Source organism: Toxorhynchites rutilus, chromosome 2 (genome assembly GCF_029784135.1).
Source record: "Toxorhynchites rutilus septentrionalis strain SRP chromosome 2, ASM2978413v1, whole genome shotgun sequence".
Taxonomy (NCBI): domain Eukaryota; kingdom Metazoa; phylum Arthropoda; class Insecta; order Diptera; family Culicidae; genus Toxorhynchites; species Toxorhynchites rutilus.
The window spans coordinates 144,968,217-144,985,395 of NC_073745.1; the positions used below are offsets into that span (position 1 = coordinate 144,968,217).

Sequence of the window (17,179 nt, forward strand, 5' to 3'; positions counted from 1 at the left end):
TGAACTCACGATCGATCGCTTAATACGTGAACGCGTAACCAAGTGGCTACGAAGACCCCCATTCATTTTTTACCTTTTGAGTGAGCTCAAATGAAATAATTGTTATAATTTGTGTAATTTGCATTTTTTAGTTGTTTTAATGAAGTAAAGGAAAAGTTTGGAAGTCAATAGCACTGGAATATCAATTTATGCCAAAATGCCAGTTGATTCCTTATGATTTTGAATGCTATCATTAATTGATACAAAAATATTTTTCGTTCATTTTTATCAATTCGATTATACTTGCTTTAACTGCAATACTTTCTCTTGTAGTGGATTATTATCAGAAAAGTAAAACTTTTTTCCTCTCCAGAATATTGAATCTCTTTTGGCATTCTATTCTTCAACAACTAGAACGTATAACATGCATAAATTGAACCTTACTGTAGTTCAATCCCGCTTTCTGGAGCAAAACAATGTTCACAAAATAATGCTGACAGCACTGAAATTACACGCAAATGATTGTCATCTACTTTTTTTGACGATCGGCTTCACTTTTTGTTGTTTGCTTCCTCTCTCGCTCTTCGTGTCATTTTTCCTGTGTTTGATCGAGTGAAATTTCCTGTCGGTTGTGTTATTTCTGAAAGTTGCAGGAAAATACGACTTTTCGGGTGGAAAAATTATCGAAACAGTGTTGTTTGGTGCTAGGGGATAATCTGTGAGGTGTTATTTTGTGGTTTTCTGTGTTCCCTGTAAGGAAATTGCCGATCGAAAATTTTCCAATTGGCAGCCATTTTCTAAGTGCTGCGATTTCTTTGCTTTATGCTGGTGTTGTGGTTTTTCGAGCTCAAAGTCGATTCGGATTGAATTTGATGCGGGAGAAGTTGTAAATCGAGAATTATTGATAGTGTATAAGTGAGTATGGCGAGTCCATCGCCAGTGAACAGCCCAATGCCTCCACCACAAGCTCCGAGTCCAATGGGGCCACCGTCGCAAAGCCCTGCACCCTCTCCTTCACCGCACAGTCCGTATCAACCGCCGCCGGGCCCACCGCAAGGCCCTCCTCATATGGGTCCCGGACAAGGACCACCGCATCCGCATGGGCCACCAGGTCCACCTCAAGGTGGACAAGGTGGTCACATGCCGATGCAGGGACCGCCCCCTCAACATGGACCACAACCACCCAATCCGCACGGTCCTCCGCCTCCGCAGCATGGACCTCCACATATGAATGGACCACCACCACCATCTCAAGGACCAGGAGGACCCCAAGGACCGCCGCCTCCCCACCATATGCAAGGCCCCGTGGGACCTGGAGGACCCCCTGGACCACCACCACAGCATATGCAACAACATCCCCCCGTTCCCCATCCTCAGATGGGACATTCTGGACCACCACCATCGCAACCCCCACCACATCCAGGAATGTTACCGCATCAGGGTCCTCCCATGCCGCCCGGAATGGTCCCCGGAGGTTATCCACCCCACTCTATGCCACCCAATTCGGTAAGTATGGCCAGAATCTCACAAACAAAACATACGCTTGGAAAGTTTGATTTTATTTATAAACAATACATTGTAATACACATATTTTGTTGTAATCTATGACTGTTATCCTCTGACTACGTCAGCTTCAACCTTCCGGACTACCTCCAAAACACGCTGAGCCAGTTTCTCACTGCCAGCCGCAATCACATCTGGCTTGAGAATATCATATTCTCCCCCGTTGATATTTATAACAACGCCTCCTGCTTCTTGAATCAGAAGGGCTCCGGCAGCGATATCCCACGGTTGAAGGTAATCGATAGCATAGCAGTCAAGGTTTCCACTAGCAATGTAAGCCAATGTTAGGGCAGCTGATCCCAATGCCCGTAATCCAATGCATTCCTTAATGAATTCCAATCCACGACCAAACACATAAGGACGAGCAGTTGCATAACTAGCGATTGATGACTCGTGCGCGACCAGACATTGTTTGAGCTATATGAGAGATGTAAAAGATTATCACGAAAGTTTTGTACAATAAACTGTGTCAAGCTGAGATACGGTTGAGTAGCAGCATCAAGATCGTATATCTTCACGATGATTGCGCACAAACAACGTATCGCGGTGTAATCTTCGCAGTGCTCTTACCTCTTCTATTCCGCTAGTTTTAATTTTCTCTCCATTCAAAAATGCTCCTTTACCCTTGACAGCCGAGTAGAATTCGTCTAAACAAGGGTTATATACGATGCCAATCTTCAAATCACCACCAACAACTAGAGCAACCGATATTGCGATGAACTTAACTCCCCTCACGAAATTACTGGTTCCATCGATCGGATCTATAATCCACGTCGGTCTCTCATCTAGTGGTTCTCTCAGGTTCGCCTCAGTTGTACTCTCCTCGCCAAGCATACGATGATCTGGGAAACGTTCAAGCAAACCTCTCACAAGCACATCCTCCACTTTCTGGTCATACTCGGTGACCACGTCCCAATGATTTTCCTTGCATTTCACAGCTTTTGAAGCATTTCGGAAGCCTTCCAACACAATGGAGCCACACTGTTTCGTGAGAGTGGTAGCTAACTGGAACGCTTCGTCAATTTTCTGATCATCCATCTCGGCGTTTGGTACAACACTAACTTTTAGCTTCTAGCCTCGGTAAGATTACAGCAATGCCCGATAAGGCAAGAGCCGTGGTGGCTTAGAGCAGTGTTTACTCTCTGATGAAAAATTATACACTTGATAAAAGCGAATGAAAATGGGACCATTCACTGCGTCGTATCGTCGCTCTCTGCTCTCGCGGTATACCAACGCTGGAAGGGTTGTAAGTTATTAATTGAAATTTGTATTTTGCAGCTCGAATTTAATTAACCTTCATGGAAAATATAATTGTAAATTGTTTCCCAAACATGCCATCATTTGCATGTCATTTAAACGAATTTTATACCAATTTATACCAATAAATCATTTATTTACTAATCTTTTTATCAGCTGCTTATTGCTTCGATTAAACGCCTTCAGATTAATTGGTTATTGTCTAATAGCAAAATCCCCATCAAAATATGGACGGATGCCAAGACACGATCAAATCAATTCAAATTAACTCTCATCCCCAGCATCAATAGTACAGTAGAATCCCAATTATCTGCGGGATTGTGGGGCAAGTTCACCGTAGATAACAAACATCGCGAATAACGCAATTGAGTACTAAAAATAAGAGTGTAGCAAACACGAAAAAAGATATTTCAGCAGCATGTTTTATCAATACAGACTTCATTAAACTATGGCCATAAGGTCGTGTACCCCAGTGGCCAGATAATGTAGAAGCCATGACCAAAACGAAACTATAAGCCTACTATTCCCTCACAAATACAGTAATAATTCGATAACTGAACCTGATTTAATTGGACTGCTTTTTAACTGAGCGAACGCTCACTGGTCTTTGGCCCAGTTAAAAAGCAAAATTTCGTAAACTATTGTCGTCATTTTCAATTTGAAGATTTGCTGTGAGGAGCATGTACCAGGATGGCTTATAGATTTACTATGAAACTCGCTGTCATGAAAAATCCGCACCGCGGTTCATCCACTCGCGGATAATTGAGATTCTAAAGAACTTGCTGCCTAGAATGACACTGAACTTATTGAGTATTCAGATTGTTTCAATATTCTCTAGCAAAATTATATACCATGCATCAAGATCCGAATCGAATTGGAATTGGCGATAGCAATCGCAGCGAAACAAAATTTCTTTTTCAATTTTCAACCGAATAACACAGCTATCACCGCAATTAAATAGCTACTTCACATCCGGCTTAAGGTGGCGGCACTGTTGACCCATGATGAGTTTTTATTTTATTTCTACACAATTTCTCATTTCATTTTTACTTCCTTGTAGCTTCTGCACCTTCTTGGTTTGTTTTATTGAGGCTTTGTACTCAACCGTTCGTTAATTTTGCTGATGACGCTTACGACGATTATATTGCCTTAAATTGTAGACGCTTCCATTTTTTTTCAGTTCATTCTCCTCTAGCCTTGAAAAAGGGCAGTTTAGAAAACTAAACCAAAACTCTCACTTTCGTTTCTGTACCGGGGTGTAAGTTCAAAATTTCGAAGAAAAAACCTGGAGTGTTTTGAACGTTATAATGTTCACTTCATTCGAAAGACAAAGTGTCCAAGAGTTGAGTTGTTTCGATAGCTTAAAAATTGCTTTGAAAACAGGCTATAGAAATCACACAAATCTTTATATCCACTCAGTTATGATTGCGCAGCAGTTGATGTATGACAGCTGGAATCGATGTATTTCCCTAACACAGATTTCAAAACCAACGAGCCTGGGGAAATCAACATTGCAAAATAGATGCGGGTACATTTGTACCCGCATGCATTTTTGCACTCCTGGATGTGTGTGGACTTCAAAAGCGCTATGAACACAACGCTTTGGTTCGATGGTTCGATTAATCAAGACTGCATTGGAAGATATCTCTTCATGTCTTCAGTTCACTAAACTTCTACGTATATCGTTTGGAAAAATATTGATTACAATTTGCTGCGATAACGTCGATTGAACAATATGCGTTAAACTTACATGTCAAAATCAAAACTGAGTGCCTGAAGTTCATCAATCAAGCAAATTTACGGTTCGAGAAGTACGTACACTGCAATAAGGGAAAAGGAAATGTACAATACATTAATCGTTTAGCCATTCTTCCGTTCACATATTTTGGAAGTCCACGATAAATGGATGAAATGAACAAGGAATCGTGTCATACGTCAGACTTGCAATGAAGAACGGGATCCTATTGGGATGAAGCTGAACGTCCCCTAGTCTGTACTCCAAATGTAGCGTGGTGTGTCTCTCTCGATTCTGAGGAATCCAGAATAGAATGGTCGCTGGTGAGCTGAATCTTCAGCTCGTGTAGAGCCGTCATGAGCACAACAATCTTCAGCTCTTGGTGAAGGATTAATGGCCTGCACAACCTTCGGCCCGTGTATCTGTAAATAGTATGTGTATGTATTGCCGAGATAAAGTAAAAGTTTATCGATCGGATTGGAGGGATACGAAACAGGGATACAACGAAGGAAACATCATTAAACGTTGACATCGGTGTTTCTGAGGAACAGGTATAGATGAAGCAGAAATCAAGATCACGGCTACTTAAGATATCACGGACAGGAATATCCGATTGTCTGTTTGTGCCCTCAATGCTCTGGAAAGTTGAGAACGGGCAGCATTGAACCGGATACACGACCAGACAACATGCTCGATGTCGTGGTAGCCATCGCCACAATCACAAAGATTGTTGGGTGCGAGCTCAATTCGATAAAGATGTGCGTTTAGGTTGTAGTGATTGGACATGAGCAGAGATATCACACGAATTAAATCACGACCTACGTTCAATCCCTTGAACCATGCACTCGTCGAGACTAGGATTGGGCGATCTCGGATCGATTCTTAGAAGATCGATCTTTTCCATTCTGATTTTCGATTTTTTGGATCGATCTTTTGTATTCGAGAGAATCGATTTTTTTGCTTTCGATCTTTTCGATTTTTTTGTTGATTTGTTTTTCAGTATGCATCGATTTTTTATCTCACCAAAGGCCACCTAACATTTTTTTAAACATAATGTCAACATTTGGATCGCTTCTTCTACGATTTACTACTGTACAAACTAGGATTGGGCGATTTTGGATCGATTTTCAGAAGATCGACTTTTTTCCATTTCAATTTCCGATTTTTTTTATCGATTTTTTGTACCCGAAAAAATCGTAAAGATCGATCTTTTTTTCCGATTTTTTCGATCTTATAATCTTAGATCTTAGAATTATTTTATAAACACAATGTTAAAGTTTCGATCGCTTTCGGGGATGTCAAATTAATGATAGTGAATCTAGGTGAAGCCGCTGTGTATGTTTGATCTAGGATTGGGCGATGTTGGATCGATATTTAAAAGATCGATTTATTTAGATTTTTTATCTAAGACAAACTTTTTGTTTTTCAATATACATCGGTTTTAATCTCACCATCGCCTGAAAAATTTTATAAACATAATGACACCGTTTGACCGCTTCGAAGCACTTCATTTGGCTTGCTAACAAAGTCAGTTTGATCATTTTTCGATATAATTCCGTACAAATTCTGACAAGATCAGAACTAGTGACAGCAACTAAGGGTTGTTGTTGAGTTTCCAATGATGCTTTTAAAATTAATTTATTTGATTTAATGATTGCATGATGGCACATGATGAAAGCGGTAGGAAAACACTACACTTTCTTGGAGATCTATTTCTTTCAGTCTTCATGTTGAAAGGAAAACAAACTGCTTTTGATTTTTAAATAAAATCATGAATTTTTTTATTCCATTTTAAAGAAAAACAAGATACTCACATAAAATAAGCAGATAAATTGGAAAAAAATACTTTCGATTTTTTAAAGATCGATTCTTTTGTACCGATTTAATCAGAGAATCGATTCCTACGCTGTTTAGAAAATCGATTCATCGAGATCGATCTTTTTAAAAAGATCGCCTAGTCGAGACCTTAGGGATAATCGTGTGTAACCAACGACTGAACTCATCTTCACTCCACATGCGCTGCCAACATACGAGTATGTGAAGACGAAGAATGTGGAAAAATTCATTCTAAACAATTTGCCTTTCAAAGAGTGTGCCTCCTGAAGCACCCACCTTAGCTAGTGAGTTCGCTTTCTCATTTCCCGGAATCGAGCAATGGAGGAGAACCCATGCTAAGGTAATCTTGAATAATTTTTTGACCAAAACACTCAATAGTTGCTTTTTCTTGTTAGGAAATAAGATGAGTGTTTCTTGTTAGGAAATAAGATGAGTGTTTATCTACTTTCATTGAGCGGATTGCCTCTATTGAGCTGAGACTGTCTGAAAAAAATTAAAAAAATGGTCAATGGGCAGTGCTACAATGTTCCCTAGTGCGTAGTATATCGCACCCAGTTCAGCGACATACATGATCTGACAACGGATGAGATATCTGTAATATAATTCTGAGAACCGAAGAGTGAGAAGGAATACTCCTGCCAAGACTTCGAGACTCATCGTATGTGTCGAATGCAAACACCCAATGGCTATACGCAAACAGCGATATTTTATCCTACATTAAGTACATTTACATACAGAGAAATATACTCCAAAGCAGAGCCCGAAATCTAGCAAAAACGACCATTTCGGTTTTCTCCGTAGAGATTTCGATACCCATCTTGAGAGCCCACGTGAACAGGTTGTTCAAGATCGGATTTATTCCCGTTTCCACTTCACGGTGAAAACGAAATGAATCATTGAACTACGTCTTACGAGTTAGCGAAGCCTCAATGATTGTAATGGGTTTTCAGTAGTGTTGAAAAAAATCGTCTTCGCCAAGCTCAAATCCATAAATTTTCGGACTTGCATCGAAAACCTATATATTCCAGGTATAGATGATGACTCTCCAGTTATTTATGTACATCAGGACACTAAAATGCCGATGAAATCTTCGTTGGCAGATTTGTCGGGTTGAGGTTTTCGGGTACAAATGGGGTCGAATCGGTATTCAGGAATGATTGTGTTTTGGCGTAATGCGATGACGCTTTATTTGGCCACAGCATATACTGTCCATCTGAATGATGGTTTTCATCTAATTTGTTTATTTATTTTGGCTCATTAGCATTTTAGCTGTAACAGAGCCGGATTTAGTGTACATTTTACATGGTTATGGTAACTATAAATTGTAAATTACACAGTAGCCATTTAGGCGTAAGAGTACCCCTTCTGTTTTTCGAATTGTTCGGTAGACCGGACAGCGGAGACAGTTGGTATGACCATTGTTGTGTTATTGATAGCACAACAGCCCGATATTTTTCTTGTTGCAGCAGAGTTTGCGTATGGAGAAAGGATAGGACTCCGACCGTGAATCGATTTGCATCGCTGATGATTGTTCCGTGGACGTAGTTATTCTATAACAACACAAAGATGGCCAATCGAGGGCTCTGAGTTTTGAACTCACGATCGATCGCTTAGTAAGTGAACGCGCAACCAATGTGGCTACGAAGACCACCCGGATGATGTTTTTGTTGAAACGGATCAAAACTTTCTTCAAACATTCGTTCTAGTACAAATCTTGATTGATAGCCAAACCAGAGGGCTTAAACATGGCTTAGAAATACCTACCTCCGAAATGCCAATGTACAAAATCAATTTCTGTCCAAACTTATTTTTGAACTTATATTTCTTGTTCGGAGATGTCGTAGAACTATCCAAGAAATAGTATCGATCGTTTCCGGGAATGTGCAACTTCGAAAGAAGGAAGTAACTTTCGTCGTCAAAAAAACATTTTCCGGAATATTTTTTTATCAACCAGCGGCATTGGAATTTCAGCGTCGAAATCTGTTTCTCAGTGTATTCCGGGGTTTTTATGTTCTTTCTGTATTTTATTCCGCCTCTTTTCAGTGTTATGCAGATTTACTGGTGAGAACAGTTGAACTTTTTTGCGGCAGCTGTATTCCAATTGAGCCTCAATATTTAATAAAAACATGAGAGGCTTGTTTCTGTTATCATTATCAAAAAATTTAGTGGGTATCCAAGTGTAATATAATTACTTGAGATGCTACACATCTCGCTAATGGTCAGGGCCCCTAAGACAATAAAACTCCCACGAGGGTGCCGGGCAAACATTAATATTAAATGGACCCTTGCCCCAGTAAGAGGCTTCGGCATCGTATGACACTTTATGGTTGCATTTGCCCGGCACCCTCGTGGGAGTTTTATTGCCTTAGGGGCCCTGACTATTAGCGAGATGTGTGGCATCTCAAGTAATCATATTACACAAGACTCGACTGCATTGCTGGATTATTTTATTCAATACAATAATATCGCTTCAAATATTATTTCAGGTTGACACGATATTTTAAAATCAACTATTCCATAGAAAATTTTTGTGGTCCCGAAAAAACGAGTCGTCTTCTGTGAAGAATAAAGAAATATATACCATAAATATACTTTCTATAGAAACGTTGTTCTTACATTTCCAACCATAAACCTATGAAAATCATCAAATGATAAAAACATGCTAAACACTGCTATCTTTTTCAGGGCCCTCCTCCGCCGGTTCCGATGCAACCTGGTGGGCCGGGTGGCCCCGGTCAGGGCATGTCTGGTCCTGGTCCCAGTATGATTCCCGGAGGTCCACCCCCACCAGGGCAAGAAAATCTAAGCGCTCTTCAGCGAGCCATTGATTCAATGGAGGAAAAAGGTCTTCAGGAGGATCCACGGTACTCGCAATTGCTAGCACTGCGTGCCACCTCCAAACAACAAAACTTGAACGCATCCCAGTTACACCAACTGCGAGGTCAAATTATGGCATACAGGCTTCTGGCACGTCATCAGCCTATTAGTAAAATGCTCGCAACTCAAATTCAGGCCCAACGGGCGGATGGAACACCTCCGCAGTGTCCAACTCCACCGGCAAGTCCATTCCCGGGGCAACAGGGTGGTCCGTCTCCACAACCGGTCATGCAACAGCAGCAACCACCACAACAAGGTCCTCCCCAGGGACCTCCTCAAGGTCCCGCAGGAGTACCTGGTGGTAAATCGGGACCACCGGAGTTAGGAAAGCCCCCTGTTGGAGGCATGCCTCCCACACAGAGTCCAATGCCGGGTATGACAATGGGTGGACAACAACAGCCACATCCACAACAAATGGGAGGTCCAGCTGGCCCAGGTGGACCGGGACAGCCACAAAGGCCAAACTCTCAAGGACCGGCCGGAGCAGGACCACGCCCGGCATCTCAAGCTCCCACAGTTCAACCAATTCAGAAGCAGAATCGAGTTACAACCGTTGCTAAACCAATCGGACTGGATCCAATTACTATTCTTCAGGAGCGAGAAAATCGAATGGCTGCTAGGATTGCGATTCGTATGGAGGAATTGAACAATCTCCCGGCAACTATGCCCGAGGATATGAGAATCCGGGCTCAGATTGAGTTGAGGGCTTTGCGGGTGCTTAATTTCCAACGACAGCTCAGATCGGAAATTGTTCAATGCACTCGAAGAGACACGACTCTCGAAACGGCTGTTAACGTAAAAGCTTACAAACGAACCAAGCGTCAGGGATTACGCGAAGCCAGAGCCACCGAGAAACTCGAGAAGCAACAGAAGTTGGAAGCGGAACGTAAGCGTCGTCAGAAGCATCAGGAGTTCTTGACTCTTGTCCTGCAGCATGGCAAAGATTTCAAAGAGTATCATCGTAATAATGTCGCCAAACTGGGCCGCCTCAACAAGGCAATCATGAACTATCACGCAAACGCGGAACGCGAACAGAAGAAAGAACAGGAGCGTATCGAAAAGGAACGTATGCGACGTCTGATGGCCGAAGACGAAGAGGGTTACAGAAAGCTTATCGATCAGAAGAAGGACAAACGGTTGGCGTTCCTGCTGTCCCAGACCGACGAATATATCGGAAATTTAACGGAGATGGTGAAGCAACACAAGGTCGATCAGAAGAAAAAGAAAGACGACGAAGAAGAGCGCAAGAAGAGGAAGAAGCGTATGGTTCTCGAGAGTGGCGACATTCAGATGCTGGATACAGACTGCGAGGCGCACGACTGTCGTGTTACCGTGATGGAAACTGCCACCGGGAAGACCATTACCGGGGACGATGCTCCGTACTTGAGAGATTTGTATGGCTGGTTACAGTGTCACCCAGGATGGGAATATGTCGTGTCCGATGGGGAGGAAGACGAAGACGACGATGAATCGGATGAGAAGAAAAAGAAGAACGAAGAAGAATTTGCGGATGACAGTAAAACGAAAGAGGTCATCCAGAAGGCGAAGGTCGAGGATGACGAGTACAAAACTGAGGAGCAAACTTACTACAGTATTGCACATACCGTTCACGAAAGAGTTACGGAACAAGCTTCGATTTTGGTCAATGGAAAACTTAAAGAATATCAGATAAAAGGTCTCGAATGGTTGGTTTCATTGTTCAATAACAATCTAAATGGAATTCTGGCTGATGAGATGGGTTTGGGTGAGTATATGATTGGTTCTACTATGCATATTAATCTATTAATTTCAGTGGGGTCCCGTGAGTATATTGACTAGTTGTGCATCTACACGGTGACACAAACCTTTTACTCAAAATTTCAAAATGGAGGTTAAGTAGTGCTCGAACATTGTTTTCTTTATGCAAGAATTTTAATGGGTTGGCTGAACTATCTCGTGTTTCATCGTATTCAATTTCTGGGCTAATTCTAGTTTTGGACTTTTCTTAAATATAATACTACAGTCTTGATTTCGGTAACAAATTGTTTTTTTAATTAAATTTCTTCTAGCGATACAGTAATGAAATTATTCGTTCTGCTACGATTGGCAAATCGGTCAATTGTTTTCCAAAAATATTACTCTAAAATTGGAGCTCGAAAAGCATTTTTTTCAATAGCTATAAGTATAAGATTTTCGAGTCGCTCCTCTCATATCGTTGATCTTAAGTAGGTCTTCATTCGACGAAGAACAGAAAAAATGCGTACTGCATATACACATACATACAGAGCAAGTGTGGGGCACACATCGTTTTTACATTCGTAGTTTCTATGCAGCAGAAGCTGATTAATTATCAATCGGCGTTCTTGTAGATGATTTAAATATAGTTAAATAATTAATAGTTAAATAGCCTGCCTGTTTCACAAAGTACATGTTAGTTCTATGAAATATTTCGCGCTAGATGAAAGACCGCAATTAAATTTAAATCATCTACAAGAACACCGATTGATATTTAATCCGCTTCTGCTGCATAGAAACTACGAATGTAAACAAACGATGTGTGCCCAACACATGATCTGTTTATATGTGTTGCAAGAGCCCTATTTTATAATTCTCGTGCACAAATGAAAGTGCGCGAGATGTGAGAGCGTTGAATAAGTGATAGAAATAGAAACCAATATTTTGCATCCTCGTTTCACGCCTTTTGTTCTTCTTTACTATCAAGAACGCTTGTGTACCTTATGTACCTTATGGGGTAGCCAAGTTCCTTATGATTTTCATACTTTCCATACGTTGCCTTAATTGAACTATAGTCTGTGCTAATAAGCAGAGTAGGGGCGCTACATTTTTTTCTTATTTGGAATATTAGGTTGTGCAGTGCATGAGGTGCACATTTGGACGAGACGCCACTGGTTTTATTATGCATATTCACCTATTAATTTCAATTCTTTGATTCTTCTTTTAACAGGCAAAACTATTCAAACAATCGCTTTGGTCACTTATCTGATGGAGCGAAAAAAGAACAACGGACCCTATCTTATTATCGTCCCGTTGTCTACTCTTTCTAATTGGGTTTTGGAATTCGAAAAGTGGGCTCCAGCGGTTGGTGTCGTTGCATACAAAGGTTCCCCCGCTGGACGTCGTGCAGTTCAGAATCAAATGAAAGCTACTAAATTTAACGTTTTGTTAACAACTTACGAATACGTTATCAAAGATAAGTCTGTGTTGGCGAAAATTTCCTGGAAATATATGATCATAGACGAAGGTCATCGTATGAAGAACCATCACTGCAAGTTGACCCAAGTGTTGAACACACATTACAACGCCCCTCATCGTTTGCTTCTGACCGGAACACCGTTGCAAAACAAACTTCCCGAGTTGTGGGCTCTGTTGAACTTCTTGCTGCCTTCGATCTTCAAATCGTGCTCTACCTTCGAGCAGTGGTTCAACGCACCATTCGCGACCACCGGTGAAAAGGTCGAGTTGAACGAGGAAGAAACGATTCTTATTATTCGACGTCTGCACAAGGTACTGCGCCCGTTCTTGTTGCGTCGTCTCAAGAAAGAAGTCGAGTCGCAGTTACCGGACAAGGTCGAGTACATTGTCAAGTGTGACATGTCCGGTTTGCAACGGGTACTATACAAGCATATGCAGAGCAAGGGTGTTCTGCTGACCGATGGTTCCGAGAAGGGTAACAAAGGCAAAGGGGGAGCGAAGGCTCTGATGAATACTATCGTGCAACTGCGCAAACTATGCAACCATCCGTTCATGTTCCAACACATTGAGGAGAAATATTGTGATCACATTGGCGTCCAGGGAACCGTTACAGGACCTGATCTATACCGGGCGTCTGGAAAATTTGAACTATTGGATAGGATTTTGCCGAAGCTGAAAGCTTCGGGACATCGCGTGCTGCTTTTCTGTCAGATGACACAGTGTATGACCATTATTGAGGATTATCTCTCCTGGCGTGGGTTTGGCTATCTTCGGTTGGATGGTACAACGAAGGCAGAGGATCGCGGCGATTTGCTGAAGAAGTTTAACGTCAAAAATTCGGAATACTTCGTGTTCTTGTTATCCACACGCGCGGGTGGTTTGGGTCTCAACTTGCAAACTGCAGACACTGTCGTAATCTTTGACTCTGATTGGAATCCCCATCAGGATTTGCAGGCCCAGGATCGTGCCCATCGAATTGGTCAAAGAAATGAAGTGCGTGTCCTGAGATTGATGACAGTGAATTCAGTCGAGGAGCGTATTTTGGCTGCTGCGAGATATAAGTTGAACATGGACGAGAAGGTCATTCAGGCTGGTATGTTCGATCAAAAATCTACCGGCAGTGAGAGACAGCAATTTTTGCAGAGCATCTTGCACCAGGATGAGATGGATGAAGAGGAGGAGAACGAGGTACCGGAAGATGAAATGATTAATTTGATGATTTCTCGCTCGGATGAAGAATTAGAGTTGTTCAAGAAATTGGATGCACAACGGAAGGCGGAAGAAACTAAACCAAGGCTGATCGAAGAATCGGAATTGCCCGATTGGTTGGTAAAGGAAGAGGAGGAAGTCGATCGTTGGGACTACGAGGAAGATAATTCAATTCTTGGTCGTGGGTCGAGACAAAGGAAGGAAGTTGACTACACAGACAGTATCACCGAAAAGGAATGGTTGAAGGCAATCGACGATGGAGCAGACTTCGATGAAGAGCTAGAGGAAGAAGAACGGGAGAAAAAACGGAAAGGTCGCAAACGTAAGAGCAGAAAAGACGAATCGGACGACGAAAGCATCATTTCCACGGTGACTAAACGCAGAAAGGGAACCACCCATCCAAAGGTTAAGAAACAGTTGAAGAAGGTGCTTGATGCCGTGATCAAATACACCGATGCGGAAGGTCGTGTTTTGAGCGAACCATTCATGAAACTCCCATCCAAGCGAGAACTTCCTGATTATTATGAAGTTATTAAGAGGCCCATTGACATCAAAAAGATTTTGACTCGAATTGAAGAGGCGAAATACGCAGATTTTCCCGATATTGAGAAGGACTTCTTTTTGCTGTGTCAAAATGCACAAATTTACAACGAAGAAGCATCACTTATTTACGAGGATAGTTTGGAGTTGCAACAGGTGTTTACCAACGCAAAGCAGAAGGTTCTTGAAAGTGCCGTAGATGATGATTCTGATGATGATGGTAAGTAAATAGTTGGATAACGTGAGAAAAACAGCTTCCAAATCTTGTTGTATCGTTCCAGATGACGATGAAAACTCGGACGAGGAATCGGGTAGTGTAAAAATGAAGCTGAAAATCTCGAAAGCTGGCACTTCATCAATGTCGGCGGGTAGACCGAAAGGCACTCCGGGCCGGAGGAAACGTTCACAGAAAAAGTATACCATTTCGGATGACGATGACGATGATATGGATTAAGTGGAAAAACACATGTGTAAGGCCAACACCATAGCCAGTAAGCTTACCATCATTCATTTGCACTCTTATTAAATACCAATATTTATGGAAGGTGTGAGATCCAATTTTGAAGATTATGCAAAATGAAATATTGTAGCATCGTAGAAAATTGTATCATTGTTCCGAGCTGGCTGAAACAGTACTATTTCATACGTATCTGTATTGCAGTCGTCAATACAGTTCCGATAAATTACATGAACCTTTAGAAAAAAAACAGAAAAAAACATTGAGAATGTAGTATGTTTATTCCAGAGTTTCAAGGGCGCAATTTTGGAAATTTGATTCCGAATCTAATACTTTATCTGATATAACTTATATAACAATTGATTGCTTGTAATATGTATTCATATAGCTCTACATAATCTATGAAATGATTTAATAGGTGTTTAGTATATTTGCTACATTAGGCAGTAGTGGAAAGCAGTCATGGTTTTTATTTGTATCCGAAATGGCCCAATAAGCGAGTCACCGGTTCAAAAAAAAAGAGGATTCATATCGGTAGAAACAATACAATCTTGTACAAGTGACGACCACCATCGTCACTTTTAACAAAACCATCATGGATGCGGCTAAGGCCTGGAACCCAAAAACAAAAAACATCGGGTAAAAAAGCGCTATATTGATGGTCTTAAGAAATCATAGGGGTGGTCTGAAAGAGGGAGTTTATTTTCTTTCCGATGAAAGAAGCTGCCATGAACAGGCATCAACCGCAACACATCAGGTTACGGATGTTAATCCGGAAGGGGAAGCTAGAAAGTTGGACTGGTTTTTTGAAGTCTATGAACGAGAACCAGTCTCCTACGGATCTATGACGGTGAGTTAACGCGCCGAATGGAAAGAAAAGACCACAAAACCCCATTCTTCAAGTGAACGGGATAACCCTTAGCGATCGGGCAGATACTTTTAACACGCTCGGAGAATATTTTGCGAGGCTGTCCTCTATCTCCGAATATGACCCCGAGTTCATCCGTCGACAGGGAGCGGATACCTCTTCGGCCAGCAACTCCGTGGTGAGCCGTCTCAATAATCTTCTTAGCCGGAACTTAACCATACTGGCCCTGACGGTATTGGCTATAAGGTGCTGAAACAACTGTCCCTGTTGGATAGTCCATCCTATCGGTAGCTCGCCTTCCGGCTAGGTATGGGCACCAACATCTATTTCGCAACCTTCAAAGACGTGATAGCCGAAGCCAACAGGAACCGTGAACACCGTGGATATGGTAGTACTAGACCTTGGAAAGGTGGTTCACTTCAATATGCCGTGAGGTTTATTTGACGATGAAAAATTAAATGAACACGGAGCGTCGTAGAGTATATAGAAAGGGTCCGAATGACTTTTGAACGGAAAAGCTTCCGAAACGATCCAGTTCCGACGAACAGGCCAGTGAGGAGACGTCCACGCTGTCCCGATACAATTATGTGGTCACATGAGTCTGGCGTGGTCCTTCGAGGGACGAGCGTTTCCGTCATATTGCGTCCTTAATTCTCCTTTTTTGGAATCCACTTCCCTCAGCGCCGGGGGATGTCCGCCATTACCGGTGGAGAAGTAACTTCCACACCGACTGGGCTATCGCAGAACTTCGGTTCCCTGCATGAACATCATTCGGTTGTTCTCGCAGTTCGTGGGCTGGGGTTGTATATCTGTGGACCCGTTTGCCGATTGATCCGTCAAGCGCCGATGACCATTCGATTCTGTTGACATTAGACGATCTCTTGCTCCGACATGTTGACGGTTTGACCATAATTTACCACGCACCTAATAGTGTTAAGGTACTGGTGACGAGACACCCGTACCCGTGTGCCATCCACCAGGCGAGTAAGCGCCAACAGATTCTCCATTTGCCTTTTTTTTGCGTATTTCCAGTCCGTACGCAGAACTGCCACCTTCTGGGAATGCGCCCTAGATTTCTCCCGCACAGTTCTCTATGGACCTGTGGATGAGGAAAGGCGCGGTGGGGAGGGCCTTATCCCTACCCTCATCATCCAGGCCCGTAATCCGTAAAACAGTTAATTCGCCATGGCTTTTGGCGGGGTCCATATAAATCGGTAGCGTGGCTCCCTAATAACTACCGTCAATAATTCGCGTGAGCAATGGATCAGCCACGCAGATCCTTGTTCCTTCTTCTCCACGAAGAATACTTCGGCATCTTCAATGGCACGGCATCCTCTGCACTGGTCTAGAGTCATTGCCCGAGGATATTCTGGCCACCTGGTCCAGCAAGCAAGCATCCAGTAAAAAAGGCCAGTTTTTTTGTTATATTATTTTAAAAATGTTTTAATATGTGCTTATTTCGGTGTTTTTTTGAAGTTTAAATTTTATGCCAAATTTCATGTTTATGTATATTTTATGTAATTGATTGGACCTTGTGGTAATGTCTACTGTGGTCGCTACAGAGGCGATCCAGCACAGGAGACGGAAAGCATCTTAAATAAAGAATTAAGGAAAATATTTTTTTTATAAAAAGATATAGGTGGTCGATTCCACATTGTTAGCTGTA

General features: G+C 42.1%; 2 protein-coding genes across 2 annotated transcripts; one reads left to right on the forward strand and one right to left on the reverse strand.

The window, feature by feature from the left end:
• The first annotated feature begins 539 nt into the window (after nucleotides 1-539).
• On the forward strand, nucleotides 540-15,101 carry LOC129766516 (ATP-dependent helicase brm). The gene is made up of 4 exons (XM_055767084.1): nucleotides 540-1,485; nucleotides 9,056-10,991; nucleotides 12,192-14,408; nucleotides 14,470-15,101. The coding sequence occupies exons 1-4, from the start codon at nucleotides 901-903 to the stop codon at nucleotides 14,640-14,642; spliced, it is 4,911 nt and encodes a 1,636-aa protein (XP_055623059.1). The 5' UTR covers nucleotides 540-900; the 3' UTR covers nucleotides 14,643-15,101.
• LOC129766517 (inositol monophosphatase 1-like) lies at nucleotides 1,523-2,706 on the reverse strand. The gene is made up of 2 exons (XM_055767085.1): nucleotides 2,113-2,706; nucleotides 1,523-1,959 (listed from the first exon to the last, which is right to left on the reverse strand). Exons 1-2 carry the CDS (start codon nucleotides 2,578-2,580, stop codon nucleotides 1,591-1,593), a joined length of 837 nt encoding a protein of 278 aa, XP_055623060.1. The 5' UTR covers nucleotides 2,581-2,706; the 3' UTR covers nucleotides 1,523-1,590.
• Nucleotides 15,102-17,179: the final 2,078 nt, after the last annotated feature.

What these genes read in the sequence shown, in the direction of transcription:
- LOC129766516 (XM_055767084.1), top strand. Translation starts at nt 901, where the DNA reads ATGGCGAGTCCATCGCCAGTGAACAGCCCAATGCCTCCACCACAAGCT. An exon ending in GGCTGATGAGATGGGTTTGG is followed by an intron (nt 10,992 to 12,191) that starts GTGAGTATATGA and finishes TTCTTTTAACAG; the next exon opens with GCAAAACTATTCAAACAATC. An exon ending in TGATGATTCTGATGATGATG is followed by an intron (nt 14,409 to 14,469) that starts GTAAGTAAATAG and finishes GTATCGTTCCAG; the next exon opens with ATGACGATGAAAACTCGGAC.
- LOC129766517 (XM_055767085.1), bottom strand. Translation starts at nt 2,580, where the DNA reads ATGGATGATCAGAAAATTGACGAAGCGTTCCAGTTAGCTACCACTCTC. An exon ending in AAACTAGCGGAATAGAAGAG is followed by an intron (nt 1,960 to 2,112) that starts GTAAGAGCACTG and finishes TCTCTCATATAG; the next exon opens with CTCAAACAATGTCTGGTCGC.